The 16041-nt window shown below is 41.8% G+C and overlaps 1 protein-coding gene across 6 annotated transcripts in view; it reads left to right on the top strand.

Moving 5' to 3' along the window:
* KAT7 (lysine acetyltransferase 7) overlaps positions 1-16041 on the top strand; it is a 41460-nt gene that overhangs the window by 20063 nt on the left and 5356 nt on the right. For 3 of the 6 annotated variants that reach the window (XM_055258133.2, XM_055258135.2, XM_055258137.2), the window contains 7 exons: positions 758-847; positions 3445-3543; positions 7764-7874; positions 9784-9975; positions 13325-13414; positions 13638-13778; positions 15203-15296. In XM_055258133.2, coding sequence (XP_055114108.1) covers positions 758-847; positions 3445-3543; positions 7764-7874; positions 9784-9975; positions 13325-13414; positions 13638-13778; positions 15203-15296 — 817 coding nt within the window. The remainder of the gene's footprint in view (positions 1-757; positions 848-3444; positions 3544-7763; positions 7875-9783; positions 9976-13324; positions 13415-13637; positions 13779-15202; positions 15297-16041) is intronic. The other 3 variants (XM_055258134.2, XM_055258136.2, XM_055258138.2) reach the window with 1 other exon arrangement.

Genomic DNA, 16041 nt, shown 5'->3' with positions numbered 1-16041 from the left:
ATCTGCCCACCTTGGCTTCCCAAAGTGCTGAGATTACAGATGTGAGGCACTGCATGTGGCCAAGCCCAAGTTTTCTTTCTTTCTTTCTTTCTTTCTTTTTTTTTTTTTTAGACAGAGTCTCGCTCTGTTGTCCAGGCTGGAGCGCAGTGGTGCGATCTCGGCTCACTGCAACTTCTGCCTCCTGGGTTCAAGCAATTCTGCTGCCTCAGCCTCCCGAGTAGCTGGGATCACAGGCGCCTGCCACCACGCCCGGCTAATTTTTTGTATTTTTAATAGAGATGGGGTTTCACCACGTTGGCTAGGCTGGTCTCTAACTCCTGACCTTAGCTGATCTGCCCGCCTCAGCCTCCCAAAGTGCTGGGATTACAGGCGTGAGGCACCACACCCAACCCAAACCCAGGTTTTCTAATGTTTTCTTTGTATTTCCATACTCTATTCTTGTACTTCCTCATGCTTTTTTTTTATTTATTGTACTTTGGGAAGAGTCCAGGCTCAGAGTCATCAGACATGATTAAAACCTTAGTGATCCCATCATTTAGCTGTGATCATTTCAACTTTTCTGATCCTGTTATTGGCTGAGAAGGCAGAATGTGAAGCTTGCATTATCTCTTTCTTGTAGAGATTGTGACAATAAGTGTGAAGACCCTTTGAAAGTAAAATGCAACATAAATCCAAGGCATTGTCATTGTATTCTTATGCTTTAAGTAAACGTAGTCTTAGAAGCAGGTGGATTTATTGACGTTGTTGATGGTTGCAGGTGAGAGCACAGAGCCGGGATAAGCAGATAGAAGAAAGGATGCTGTCTCACAGGCAAGATGACAACAACAGGCATGCAACCAGGCACCAGGTATGGGCCTTGTTAAAGCGCTGGCCATTCATAGTTTGAGGTCCGTTTCTTGGATCTCTTCTGTAATTGTCTTCAGGCATGTCTATGCCTCATGTCTTCCAGATGTAAACTTAGAATCATGTTTGTTTTTCAAACTAAATTTTCATAAAACAAATACTTCTACCTCATGAATGAAGGAATCATGCTATCTACAGTAGTAGTAGTAGTAGTAGTAGTAGTAGTAGCAGTAGTAGTAGTAGTAGATAATTCTGATTATTTGAAAGATTACACTTGCTGCTTCATTTCCTCACTTTGCATCCTTTAAGACTATTGTAGCTTGCTTTCAGACCTCTCCACTCTGCTAGCACCTTTCCAAGGCCACCAGTGACTTTTCCCCAGCATTTGACACTTGCTGACTGTGTTATTTTTCTTCTACTTATCTCTTCCCTTGGTTTGTAGGGAGCATCCTGGCTTGGTCCTAATCCTCCTCCTGCCTCTCTGAACATTCCTGCCACATTGGTTCACTTAATTCCTTGTTCTTCCCTGAATGCCTTTGGTCTTCACTCTTCCTGTTTTCCTGCCTGGGACGCTATACCTGTACCAAGAAGAGATGGTATTTTCTTTCAAGGCCCATGCAGTTCTCAGCTGTTGCAGGAATTTTTCCCAAATTCTTTCCCACCGTTAAGGAATTTCTTCCTTATGTATTCCCATTATAGCGCTCTCAAAATGTTAGCCTTTGTGACATATTATATTTTGTTCATCATTTAGGTGTCTGTTTTTGCAGTTAGATTATAGGTGGATAGCAGAGATATATGGTGATGAGGAAGAAGTTTGGCTTTGGAGCCAAACAGATGTGAATTTGAATACTGATTATTTAACTCTAGCTATATTGTCCTGGGCAGGTCAACTAACCTATTTCTTTGTTAATAAGAAGAGGTGAATAATACCTACCTGGCAGGGGAGTCAGCTAAATTATGTATGTAAAGTACCTATACCCAGTGCTTGGCAGGTAAAAAGCACTCCATAAGTGGTAACCACACTTTTCTTCTTTGTCTATCTTGGGTTTAATTTAATTTAATTTAATTAATTTATTTATTTTTTAGACAGTTTCACTCTTTTTGCCCTGGCTGGAGTGCAATGGTGTGATCTCAGCTCACTGCAACCTCCATCTCCTGGGTTCAAGTGATTCTCTTGCCTCAGTCTCCCAAGTAGCTAGGATTACAGGGGCACACCACCACGCCCAGCTAATTTTTGTATTTTTAGTAGAGACGGAGTTTCACCATGTTGGCCAGGCTGGTCTTTTTTTTTTTTTTTTTTTTTTTTTTTTGAGACGGAGTCTCGCTGTTGCCCAGGCTGGAGTGCAGTGGCGCGATTTTGGCTCACTGCAGGCTCCGTCCCCTGGGATTCACGCCATTCTCCTGCCTCAGCCTCCCGAGTAGCTGGGTCTACAGGCGCCCGCCACCTTGCCCGGCTAATTTTTTTTTTGTATTTTTAGTAGAGACGGGGTTTCACCGTGTTAGCCAGGATGGTCTCAATCTCCTGACCTCATGATCCACCCGCCTCGGCCTCCCAAAGTGCTGGGATTACAGGCGTGAGCCACCGCGCCTGGCCCAGGCTGGTCTTAAACTCCTGACATCCAGTAATCCACCCGCCTTGGCCTCCCAAAGTGCTGGGCTTATAGGCATGAGCCACCGTGCCCAACCTTGGGTGTTATTCTTATTCAGTTTTTCTATTTAAATTAATATATATAAATGAATTTTTATACCACTGTTGATCAGATCAATAAGCATTAATTGGAAAACAGTAAGCATTCTATAAATGATTAGTTGAAATGATCTTAATTTTATTCTTGTTGCTTTGGTGGAGACGTCTATCCTTAGTTTATGTTAATAGTAAAATAAGTTTGTATTCCCGAACCTATATTTAACTGGCAGTAAAGGTGGTGGGGTGATGAGAACCTGATCTGGAATTTTTAAATTGCATATTCATGAAAAAATTAGCTGGGCGTGGTGGTGTACACCTGTAGTCCCAGTTATATGGAAGGCTGAGGCAGGAGGATGGCTTGAGCACAGGAGGTAGAGGTTGCAGTGAGCCATGATCATGCCGCTGCATTTCAGCCTAGGTGACAGAGTGAGACCCTGCCTCAAAAATAATACAAATGAATAAAATAAAGTTGCCATATCATTTGCAGTGTGGCTAGAAAATTTCTGGCATTTTTTTCTCTAAAATTTTTTAAATGTTTTGGTACCTTCTCTTTTTTTTTGTTTTTGTGACAGAGTCTCGCTCTGTCTCCCAGGCTGGAGTGCAGTGGCCTGACTGGCTCACTGCAACCCCTGCCTCCCAGGTTCAGGTGATTCTCCCGCCTCAGCCTCCCGAGTAGTTGGGATTACAGGCGTGCACCACCATGCCTGGCTAATTTTTGTATTTTTAGTAGAGATGAGGATTCACCATGTTGTCCAGGCTGGTCTTGAACTCCTGATCTCAGGTGGTCTGCCTGCCTTGGCCTCCTGAAGTGCTGAGATTACAGGCGTGAGCCACCGTGCTGGGCCTTGGCACTTTCATTTTGAAGTTTAGCTTTATGAGGAGTTTTCTCTCAGTTTTCTCCTTTTTCCTTTTAGGCACCAACGGAGAGGCAGCTTCGATATAAGGAAAAAGTGGCTGAACTCAGGAAGAAAAGAAATTCTGGACTGAGCAAAGAACAGAAAGAGAAATATATGGTGAGGGAAAGTTAAATATTTAATGAGCATGAACTCCTGCTATCACATTTGATTCCTTTTGCTTTCTGAGCTTCTGCCTTTCCGATTTGCCATTTGGTATTCTCTACATGTGAATACCAAGTGACTCTTCTATGGCGCTTAGAGTTTATTTCATCCCCCAAAACTGAGTTGTTGAGAGTGGAAACAGGAGGTCTTGGGAAAATGAAATACAGTTAGAATTTAAATTTTAAAAAATTTGATCCTCTAGTTGTTCATAAATTTTACTTTCATCTTAAAGGGTTAAATTTACCCGCTAGAACACATGCCATGGCACTGGAAACGTCTGTATGAATAAAAATATTCAAGCTTAATAGTAGTCTGCTTATTTTAATGGAAAAATAGATTTCCTCCATGATTAAAAGGTATTAATTGGGTGAATATTCTATAATAGATCTTGTTGTAGTATTTTAACATTTTTTTTCTAACTTTAGAAGTAATGTACATTTGTAAGAGAATTTAGAGTGATTAAGCAAAGTATATGGAAGAAAACAAATCCTACTATCTAAAAATAGCTGCAGTTAGTGTTTTTGGATATATCCTAGCTTTTCCACAATCTCTTATTTACATAATTACCTTCTTACTGTATGTAGCACTTTGAATTCTGCCTTTTCACTTAAACATCTTTTTTTTTTTTTTTGAGACAGTCGGCCAGGCTGGAGTGCAGTGGCACAATCTCGGCTCACTACAACCTCTGCCTCCTGGGCTCAAGTAACTCTCCTGCCTCAGCCTCCCGAGTAGCTAGGATTACAGACATGTGCCACCATGCCCAGCTAATTTTTGTATTTTTAGTAGAGATGGGGTTTCACCATGTTGGCCAGGCTGGTCTCGAACTCCTGACCTCAGGTAATCTGCCCACCTCGGCCTCCCAAAGTGTTGGGATTACAGGCATTAGCCACCATGCCCGGCCTTAAACATCTTTTTTTAGGAAAATATTTTATTATAAATGTGTTAATACATGCTTACTACTGAAAATACCAAAAATATAGAGAAGAAACATTCCAATAAAAAAAATTGACCTTCAAGATACAAACCACTGCTTAACATTTTGATGTGTGTTCTTTCACAGTCTTTTTTTCTTTTTTTTTTTTTTTTTTTTGAGACAGTCTCGCTCTGTCACCCAGGCTGGAGTGCAGTGGTGCGATCTCCGCTCACTGTAACCTCCGCCTCCCGGGTTCAAGCAGTTCTCTGCCTCAGCCTCCGACGTAGCTGGGATTACAGGCACCCACCACCACACCCGGCTAATTTTTGTATTTTTAGTAGAGACGGGATTTCACCATGTTGGCCAGGCTGGTCTTGAACTCCTGACCTTGTGATCCACCCGCCTCGGCCTCCCAAAGTGCTGGGATTATAGGCATGAGCCACTGCACCCGGCCTTTTTTTTTTTTTTTAAATATTTATTTATTTTAAATTTTAGATAAGGGTATACATGTGCAGGTCTGTTACATAGATCTATTGTGTGATGCTAAGATTTAGGCTTCTAATGATCTTATCCTGTCACCCAAGTAGTGAACATAGTGATAGGTAGTTTTTCGACCCTTGTCCACCTCCCCACTTTTGGAATCCTCAGTGTTTATTGTTCCCTTCTTTGTGTCCGTCTGTACCCAGTGGTTAGCTCCCACTTATAAGTGAGGATATGCTGTGTTTGGTTTTCTGTTTTTGTGTTAATTTGCTTAAGATAATGGCCTCCAGTTGCATCCATGTTGCTGCAAAGGACATGATTTCATTCTTTTTCATGGCTGCTCTTTTAGATTTTTTCTGACATTTTAGTTTTTTTCATAGAATTGGAATGTTTTCTTATTTAGCCATGAAGATAGATTCTTAAATGTAGGGGATGTGAATACTTAGTCAGAGCACGGCTTCACTAAGACAAAAATATGCCAGACTATGTATAGTTGACCCTTTGTATCCATGGATTTTGTTCCTGGGGATTCAACCAACCACGGATCGGAAATATTCGGGGAAAAAAATGTGTGTTTGTACTGAACGTGTACAGACTTTCTTGTCATTATTTCTGAAATAGTAGTGTTAACAGGTATTTACATGGCATTGACATCACATTATAAGTAATCTGGAGATGATTTAAACTATACTGCTGGATGTGCCCAGGTTATATGCAAATATGACGTCATTTACATAAGAGACTGGAGCATCCATGGATTTTGTTATATGCAGGGAGGTTGGGGGGGCATTCCTGGAACTGGTCCCCCAGGGATATCAAGAGATGACTGTATTTACTTTTTTTTTTTTTTTTTTGAGGCAGAGTTTTTGAGACAGAGTCTCACTGTGTCACCCAGGCTGGAGTGCAGCAGTGGTGCAATCGCAGCTCGCTGCAACCTCTGCCTCCTGGGTTCTGGGTTCAAGCAATTCTCCTGCCTCAGTCTCCCAAGTAGCTGGAATAATAGGTGTGGGCCACCACATTCAGCTGATTTTCGTAATTTTAGTAGAGACAGGGTTTTACCATGTTGCTCAGGCTGGTCTCAAACTCCTGACCTCAAGTGATTTGCCCACTTCGGCCTCCCAAGGTGCTAGGATTACAGGTGTGAGCCACCACACCTGGCCTGTATTTACTTTTTTGACAGTCATCACTGTCTTAAATGCTAATTTTATGAATACGTGGACATAGGCCAATGTAAGATGGGTTGTGGGGTGAATTTGTAGTTAGACCTTTACACCAGACTGTGTTGGTTTGTAGAGTGAGGGCTTTAGTAGTGGGCTATAGGGTACCAGATTGTTTGCTTGCCCCAGTCTTGTTCACTGTTTCTATCTGCAAACTGGTTAGAAGGGTAATAAGACAATGATACCGTATATTGAGTGATTAGTGCTAGGCACTGTGGTTGTGCTGTTCCTTTGATCTTTTAACAGTCCAGTATGATCGGTGATATTTCCCGTATTTTATATACAGGAAAACTAAGACTGAGAGAGGTAACTTGCCCAAAATCATACAGGTAGAAAGAGTGTCTGAAGTAAAAGTTCCTGAAATTTTTAACCTTAACAAACATCTGCTCTGCTTTTCAGTAATTTGGGATAGGTTATTAGGACCCAACCTCCTTGATTAAAATGCTGGCTAGGACTTTTTTCAAGCTTTTTTTTTTTTCCCAGCGTTCCTCAAAATAGAAGAAATAACTAATGCTTAGAACCCAAATCTTAGATGATAGAGTCCAAACTTAAAAAGATTCACGGCAGATGGAATCAGATTAACCAGAAAAAATTTTAATAGGGATAAAGATACTGATGAATGGTGTCTTCTTATGGTAATATGTATGTGAAATCTATAATGTTTTCCTGGGGATAAGCCCTCCACTCCACTTAACTACCATTATCTCCTATTCTCTGGATGGGAGGTGGAGCATACAACAGAGTGGGAAGGGCTAAAATCAAAGGCTTAAAAGGGAAGTTTCCTTTGTAGAATCTCTTTCCTGGAAAGGATTCTTGTAGTGACTGCCATGGTAAGATTGGGGAATTATTTAAGACTGGATTATTTTCATGCTTTTAATTTTCTGTGGCTTTCCCCTGTCTTATTCTTGCTTAATATTTAGTAAGTCATTTTTAAAGAGTCCAGCCGATTTTTCCTGTGCATGTGGACTGGAGTTTGAGGGTAGCATGCCTTTTGCAGACAGTGTAATGGTGACTGGAGCAGTTCAAGTGAAAGAAGTTACAAAGGACTGCTTCATCCAGCTGCCCCTGCCCCTCCCTTCCTGCAGATTTTCTTTTGAGTCTAAAATCTTAGACTAAGGCTTAGAGAATCTGGTTTTTGTTTGTTTTGTTTTTAAATCGGGGAGTATCCACCAAAGCTCCTTCCAAATCTCAGGATTCTGGGAATTTGTAGTGTCTCTGGGTTTGTTGTACTTTATTTATTTGTACTGCCATGTACATTTTTACATGAAGGAATGGAGGCATAGCGTTCTGATCCACAAAGTGTATCTTTTCAGAGGTAGAAGAATGAAGCTCCCTTCTGGAGGTGTGGTAGCATTTCCTCTCCAGATTCACTGGGATGGGTAGTGGGAGTCTTGTGGCATTAACCTGATAAGTAGTATGTCTTGTGCTCAATCCCTAGCACCTAGTATGTAGGCACTAAATAAATAGCTCATGGTTGTGTGGTTTGCATGGATTGAAATGAAATAGATTAAAAAGTTCTTAGAAGCAGAGAGTATCAGAGTATCATGCTCTGGTTATTTTCCTAGGAACACAGACAGACCTATGGGAACACACGGGAACCTCTTTTAGAAAACCTGACAAGCGAGTATGACTTGGATCTTTTCCGAAGAGCACAAGCCCGGGCTTCAGAGGATTTGGTGAGTATTAAAACCTCCAAACTGAAGGCCACTTGTGAAAGGTGCTTAGAATTGCCAGGAAAAATGATTGCAAATCACTTTGATGGGAATTAAATGTACCTTGCTTCTGGAATCTCTTTCCCTGTCTCCCAGCTGTCCTTTTTTGGAGACTAGCCTTCTCTTTCAGATTTAAAATGAATCACCTCTCCTCCCTTCCTTTTTTTATTCCTTCCTTTCCACCTCAGCTCCTGGAAGTACCAGTTTGGCTAGAGCTGATGAAGCTGGATAAAACCATAGGCTCCCCTTTGTCTCAGCTGGGCAATTTGCAATTCTGAGAACCTGTAGCCTAGGAGAGACTCATCTCTGTTGTTTTCTTAATCCTAACAGGAACTCCCCTTTTGCTAGGTTTCCTCTGCACTAAGAATGAAAATAACAGTGAAGAGGAATAATGGAAAAGGCTGTTGTCAGATGTTTTAGAATTAATCTTTGACACAGCCAAGTTTGATACATTGGTTTTCCATTCTGATATTTATTTAGTGCTAGTTTATACTGAGTTGCTGTCCTAGGCAGAATTTTTAACAACTTTGCTTGAAGAAAATTCTGGTGATTGAATTTACCTCTGATATACAGGTTAAATGTGTTCAGGGAAGCTCAGTTTTAAAGTGAATCTCATCTTCACCCCCTTCCCCCTTGTATTAAAAAAAAAAATTGTATCAAATACTAGACTTGTTGGAAACTTGGCGGAGGCAGGGTTTGCTGGCTACCCTTGGCTGGGATGGGCTGTTACTGCTGCTGGTTTTCTCTATCCTATTCTGGCATGGAGCATTTCCTGGGCTAGCCTTTCACAACTTTACACCTGGTTATGCTTACAAATTATAATACTTTTGTAGCCAACTCCGAGCCACTGAATGGAGATGGATATCCGAATTTTTTTTTTTTTTCCTGAGACAAGGTTTTGCTCTGTTGCCCAAACCGGAGTGCAGTGGTGCCATCATGGCTCACTGCAGCCTCGACCTTCAGTGCTCAAGCGATTCTCCCACGTCAGCCTGAGTAGCTGGGACTACAGGCATGCCACTACACCCAACCCAGAAATACTTTCTGCCTTCTAGAGTTTAGATTCTAGAATTATCATGCACATTTAAAAAATATTTTTTAAAGGGCCTACTTTTTTTTCTAAGTGACCATTGTGGATGTATTTCACGGAGATTCATATAGCGTTATAAAAGCTTCTGCAGATAAGACAGATTCTAAATCAAGTTTTTTGTTTGGTTTTAGAATACTTTATAAGGGTGGGGAGTTTGTATCTGTGATGATTTTCTTTATAATGCAGTTTGGTCTAGGCTGATAAAAATGAAGTTTCCAAGGTCTCATTCTGGTGAGGCCCAGAATGTGGGAGGTAGCAGAGAAACCTCTCTTGAGACCTGTGCTCTGGGCAGTATGGGTAGTAAGTTTTCTGTACGCCTGCGTGATTTTTCGTGTAGCTCTCTTTATTGTAAATTGTCATGGGTAGAAGCCAAATCTGTCTGATTTTTTCATAGCCTAGCGTGGTGGCATGCACACACGCTTTTAAAAACAAAGATAATATTTATTTTTTAAAAAAGGAGTCTCGCTCTGTCTCCCAGGCTGGAATGCAGTAGTGCGATCTCGGTTCACCGCAGCCTCTGCCTCTTGGGTTCAAGCAATTCTTCTGCCTCAGCCTCCCAAGTAGCTGGGATTACAATTGTTTGCCACCACACCTTGCTAATTGTTGTATTTTTAGTAGAGATGGGGTTTTGCCATTTTGGCCAGGCTGGTCTCGAACTCCTGGCCTTAAGTGATCTGCCTGCCTCAGCCTCCCAAAGTGTTGGGATTACAGGAGCCACTGTGCCCTGCCTAAAAGCAAAGATAATAAATTCTGATCCTCGTTTGACTTTTGATTTCTTGGCAATAGGAGAAGTTAAGGTTGCAAGGCCAAATCACAGAGGGAAGCAACATGATTAAAACAATTGCTTTTGGCCGCTATGAGCTTGATACCTGGTACCATTCTCCATATCCTGAAGAATATGCACGGCTGGGACGTCTCTATATGTGTGAATTCTGTTTAAAATATATGAAGAGCCAAACGATACTCCGCCGGCACATGGTGAGTTGTCTTGGGTTCCTCTGCCTTGACCATGATGGCAGTAAGCTGTAGGGTCTCTAGATTTTGCCATAGCGATGGCATCTGTTCAAGCACCTTCATAGTGGTCCTCAGCAGTGGGATGAAGGCATAGGAAATGGCAGGCCACAGCTTAAGGCGGGGTGTAGAGCCTGAGGTATGGCTTGTGCTGGGTGCCACCCAAAGCAGCTGAGGGCCTTTACCCACATCCTGTCATGTACATCTTCCTGTCTTTTGTTCTTGCTGCCTACTCCGCTTCATTTCCTCCTTGGAATATGAATTACCTCTGCCCACAGGTTTTGTGTGTCCCAAACTAGATGAAAATACAGACTTCATTAGGCAGAGCAGAGACAGCATGGCTCACTTTCATATCCCTAGCAACTAATGTGGACAACTGATGCCCAAGAAATACATGTTGAATGGGTACTTATTAATATTTAAGAGTGATCAGCCTGTGACAGATTATGAGAGTAGCAGAATGGGTCCTTTGGTGCCTTCCCCTCTTTTTCCTAATAAAACAGGTATAAGGAGTTGAATCTATTATTGTTGACAAATATGTTTACTAGATTTTTTGCAGCTTCAAAAAAAAAAAAGCCATTTTTCACACCTCTGTTATGGAATGAGCTTTGTCTTAAGGGGAATTTCTGCCATGGAGCAAGGGTGTGGAACAGGGGAAGGAGTAGAGATTAGATTAGCCTTTCAGGCAGAGAAGCCTTTTTCTTTTTCTTTTTTTTTTTTTTTTTTTTTTTTTTTGAGGTGGAGTCTTGCTCTGTTGCCCAGGCTGGAGTGCAGTGGCGCGATCTTGGCTCACTGCAACCTCTGCCTTCCAGATTCAAACGATTCTCCTGCCTCAGCCTCCTGAGTACCTGGGACTACAGTTGCACGCCACCACACCTGGCTGATTTTTGTATTTTTAGTAGAGACAGAGTTTCACCATTTTGGCCAGGATGGTCTTGATCTCCTGACCTCATGATCCACTCACCTCAGCTTCTCAAAATGCTGGGATTACAGGCATGAGCCACCGTGCCCGGCCCTTGTTCTCATAATCACAGTATAATTTGGCTCTAAGGCCTCTGGGGTGTCTCTTTTTCCTTCCCCTTCCTTTTTTATTTCCCAGGATTTCCATATGTTGAGCATCTATGACCCAGGCTTCCTGTGATTTCTGTCATTATACTCTTCTCCCCAGTTTGGTTGGTGATACTGCTTTTTTATGTTCCCAGTTCAGGAGCATGTGGTCTGTACGTTCGGGGCCCAGAACTGTTGCTTTGACTCAGGTTCTCCAGGCCCTGGCACACTTGACTGCATGGGGCTAGCTAGAATCATGGAGGGGAGGTGATTGGCGGCAATTGGTAGAAATATCAGTGCACAGGAAATAATGGGGTCAGAAGGAGGGGCACTGACACAGATGGCAGTCCGTGGAGATAAAGTAAAATGGTTTTACTATGTGAAAGCAGGTATTTTTATTGATGTGAACTGCTTACCATTTATGCCTTTTTTCCTTTTTGTTACTGGTTGTTGAGTGACACTAACCAATGAAATAGCCAAAAGGGCAAGAAATAGTAATAGAAGGAGAAAACAAAGGGTCTGAATAAATCTGAGAATCAAATAAACATTCTGAATATTTGAAAATCTTCCATATCATATGATATAAAAATCAGATTTCAGGAAATACCTATTTTATTCCATGCCTGTTCTTATTCCCATTGCTTCAGGTGTGATCACTGAAATGAAATGGTCTTCCTTTGGCTTGGCTTCTGTTTCTAAACAAATAATAATTGTTACATGAGATTGGTTATTGTTGGGAAGAGCCAGCATGAGTAAAGGGGTAGAGATAGGAACAAACTACAGATGGAATTTTCTTGGAGGGATTCCAGTTAATAAATATTTGGATTTACATATGACAAATTGGAACATGCTTCTTGAGTTGACAAAAAGAGTTGCAGTAAAGTTACTTAATAGAAAGTGTTTCATGGGCCAGGTGCTCATACCTGTAATCCCAGGACTTTGGGAAGCTGAAGTGAGAAGATTGCTTGAGGCCAGGAATTTGAGTCCAGCCTGGGTAAAATAGTGAGACTCTGTTGCTTCAAAAACCGTTTTAAAAATTAACTAACCAGGCATGGTGCCATGCGCCTATAATCTTAGCTACATGGGAGGATCTTTTGAGCCCAGCAGTTCGAGGCTGCAGTGAGCTATGATCGTGCTATTTCAGCCTGGGTGAGACAGTGACGCCCTATCTCAAAAAAAAAATTTTTTTTATATATCTATACTTTTTAAACACTTTTCTTTTTTTCCTTTTTTTGTTTTTTTTGAGACAGAGTCTCGCTCTGTGTCACTTAGGCTGGAGTGTAGTGGTGCAGTGTCGGCTCACTGCAGCCTCCACCTCCCGGATTCTTCTGCCTCAGCCTCCAGAGTAGCTGGGATTACAGGCCCCCGCCACCACACCTGGCTAATTTTTGTATTTTTAGTAGAGACGGGGTTTCACCATGTTAGCCAGGCTACTCTCAAACTCCTGACCTCAGGTGATCTGCCCACTTCAGCCTCCCAAAGTGCTGGGATTACAGGCGTGAGCCACTGCACCAGGCCTTAAACATTTTAAAATGTAAACCTTTTAAAGAATTCACCTAACAGCAGATGGCTGGCTGGCTGGCTGGCTGCATTAAAACAATTAGCACTTGAGGGTGAGGAAAAGGGGGTACTTTGTGCCCCCTTGTGGCCAAGTGACCCTAGCTTCCTGCTGCTCAGCTAGGCTGCTTGCCTTTCTTTTTTTCCTTTTTTTGCCACAGGACTTTCTCTTAATTTCCTTATATAACAAAGAGAATGCACTTGCAGGGGAGAAGGGCAGACAGGTAGTGGTACATGGTTTTTATCATTGTGAGTAGGTTTTCTAATCTGAACAAAGAAGGCCATCATGGTTAGGTGGTAATGAGAAGTTATGGGTAAAGGTGAGAGTAAAGTACTTAGCCACCCTAAGCTGCTGGAAATAAGCTGCTTAAGAATTTCCTGTTGGCTTGAGACATTTGGTAATAAGCAAGCGTATTGTTATTTATTTGGCCTTTATGTAGTGGGTGATTTTAATCTCCTGGGCTAAAGCAGTGCCAGAATGTAATCCAGAATACTTGTTCCAGATTGCTATAAAAGTGTCATAAATATATTCAAATGACTTTGGAAGCCTTTGTTTTATGGAAAAAAATCTCTGTTTTGCTGTATGTTCTCAGCTTGTCCAACTGTCCTGTAGCTCAGTTAACCACATTTTACCTGTCATTCCTTTTCCCTTTTGAGGAGCAGTCTTGTTGGGAGGCTTTGGTTTCCTGATGTGAATTTCATTGTCTTGCAGGCCAAATGTGTGTGGAAACACCCACCTGGTGATGAGATATATCGCAAAGGTTCAATCTCTGTGTTTGAAGTGGATGGCAAGAAAAACAAGGTAAAAGGTGGTGACTTTAGAAAGGAGTTGTAATGTTGTATATTCACAGGTTTCAGAAGTCATGTGTTTTTTCTCCATCACACCTTGTGAAGGACATACAACTCTTCTTTTGCCAAAATACACAGTGTGTTTCATTAATAATTATGGTATGTTTGTGAATTTTAGGCCTTTATCTGTTTAGGAATCAGTGGTCCACACATGAACTCTGTTTCTCTGCTTCCAGATCTACTGCCAAAACCTGTGCCTGTTGGCCAAACTTTTTCTGGACCACAAGACATTATATTATGATGTGGAGCCCTTCCTGTTCTATGTTATGACAGAGGCGGACAACACTGGCTGTCACCTGATTGGATATTTTTCCAAGGTAAGCAGTATCTGGAGATTAAGAAGCCAATAGCCAGAGCAGGGTGATCCATGTTCCCAGTTGGGGGCTCAAATCACTGACAGGAAGAAGCTGTACTCTGGGCAATGATGACACCCCTTCCTTAAATTTAAAAAAAAAAAAAAAAAAGGCAAACCCATGTATCAAAGATTGTTTAATGAAAATGCAGTTTTTATTAAAAGCTTCTGGTTCATTCATTTCTAGAATTGTGGACTGGAGCTGCCTGTTAATAACTGGCCAGAGCCCTCTCTAGTAACCCACAAGCCCACATCTTGTAGTCAAGCCAGTTCTCCTGGCTTTGCCTGCCTCTATGTTATTAGCTTAAAACCAGGAATATACTCCTTTTGCCTGATTGTTTAGCTGGGCTCCTTCTAGCACAGTCCCTTCAGTGATAACACTACTGCGCCTTTTAAAGACCCAAGGCCAGATTTTTTTTTTTTTTTTTTTTTTTTGACAGAGTCTCACTCTGTTGCCCAGGCTGGAGTACAGAGGTGTGATCTTGACTCACTGCACCCTCTGCCTCCCAGGTTCAAGTGACCCTCCTGCCTCAGCCTCCTGAGTAGCTGGGATAACAGGCACCTGCCACCACGCCTAGCTAATTTTTTGTGTGATTTTAGTAGAGATGGTGTTTTACCATGTTGGCCAGGCTGGTCTCGAACTCCTGACCTCAAGTAATCCACTCGCCTTAGCCTCCCAAAGTGCTGGGATTACAGGTGTGAGCCATTGCGCCTGGCCCAAGTCATAAAAGTTTATGACTTTCAGTATAACAACTTTATTGAAATATAATTCATATACCATAAATTCACGCACTGAAAGGGTACAATTTAGTGGTTTATAGTGTATTCACAGAGTTGTGCAATCAACCCAGTTTGCATTATCCTAGAAGAAATTGTTAGCAATCACTCCTATTTGTACTCAATCCCTCTCAGTCCTTCTGTCTCTATAAATTTTCCTATTTTGGACATTTCCTACAAGTGGAATCACACATTTTGATTTGGTTCAATTTGATTTTTTTTTTAAATCCCTTTGCAGAATGGGGACCTACAGTGTTGTTTCCTTCCCTTCTCTTCCAGTAGGCAGCTCCTTTTCAAAGATTGCATTTAAAGTGGGCTTCTATAGACTGAGTCAGCAGTCTTAACCTTCTTGCCTTGCTCTGTGGCTGTCAGGAACCCAGAGTCAGCCCCCTTAAAATGAGGCTGGAGGTCTCAGCTAGGGAAATCCTGGGATGATTAATGGCTTTGGCCATGATAAAGGGTGTGGTTATAACAGCTGTGAGCCTGGCAGCCACCCTTTGGGACTGGTTAGCCAGATGTTTTGCAAGCAGCCTTATTTTGCATCTGTGGAAGTGCTGAAACCTTTGGTTTCAAATCCTCATGACGTGTTCATCTGTTTGCTCTTGATTTTAGGAAAAGAATTCATTCCTCAACTACAACGTATCCTGTATCCTTACTATGCCTCAGTACATGAGACAGGGCTATGGCAAGATGCTTATTGATTTCAGTAAGTGAAATTGCTAAGTCATTAGTTCCACAAGGCAGGGACCATGTGAATATTGTTTGTCTTTTTGTCCTGTGGTCTCTGCAATTCCTGGAATGTAGTGGAGGTACATGGATATTTAGTAAATGAATAAACAAGTAGGAAAAACCTGAACATTGTCATTCTGCCTGATACACATTGAACATTGAAGGAGTACAGGACTCCTCCTTAATGAGTAGGAGGTACAGAGGATGATAAAGTAAGCTCTTTAGGATTATCCCAGTTTGAGACTTTTAAACAGCACATACATGCATGAGGCTTAAAATCTGTTCCTTGATGCTAGGGATTTCACTTTTGTAGGGACTTGTCTAGAGGTAATCCATGTACCCAATGGACCCTTTGCATAATATACTCTGCCCTCATTAATTGTGGATTCTGTGTTTGTGAATTTGCTTACTCAGTAAATTTTATTTGTAACCCCAAAATCAATCTTAACATTTTTGTGGTCATTCGTGAACATGCACAGCGCAGCAAAAAGTAAGAGTCATGGATGCACACATTCCCAGCTGACTTCAGAGTTTTCAGCTCTTATACTGTAAACAAGTTCATTTTCAGTCTGAGAATGCCACATGGTTTTGGCCTTCTGTTGATTTTAAATGGCCCCTATGAGTAGTACTGATGTGTCTGGTGTTCCTAATCTCAGGAATACTGGGGTACCTTACAGGGGTTAGATAGCTTTCTTCAGGTGAATTAGAGAGTTGCTGGCATT

The sequence above is a fragment of the Symphalangus syndactylus genome, chromosome 20, assembly GCF_028878055.3.
Source record: "Symphalangus syndactylus isolate Jambi chromosome 20, NHGRI_mSymSyn1-v2.1_pri, whole genome shotgun sequence".
Taxonomy (NCBI): domain Eukaryota; kingdom Metazoa; phylum Chordata; class Mammalia; order Primates; family Hylobatidae; genus Symphalangus; species Symphalangus syndactylus.
This window is presented reverse-complemented; position numbering and strand designations above follow the sequence as displayed.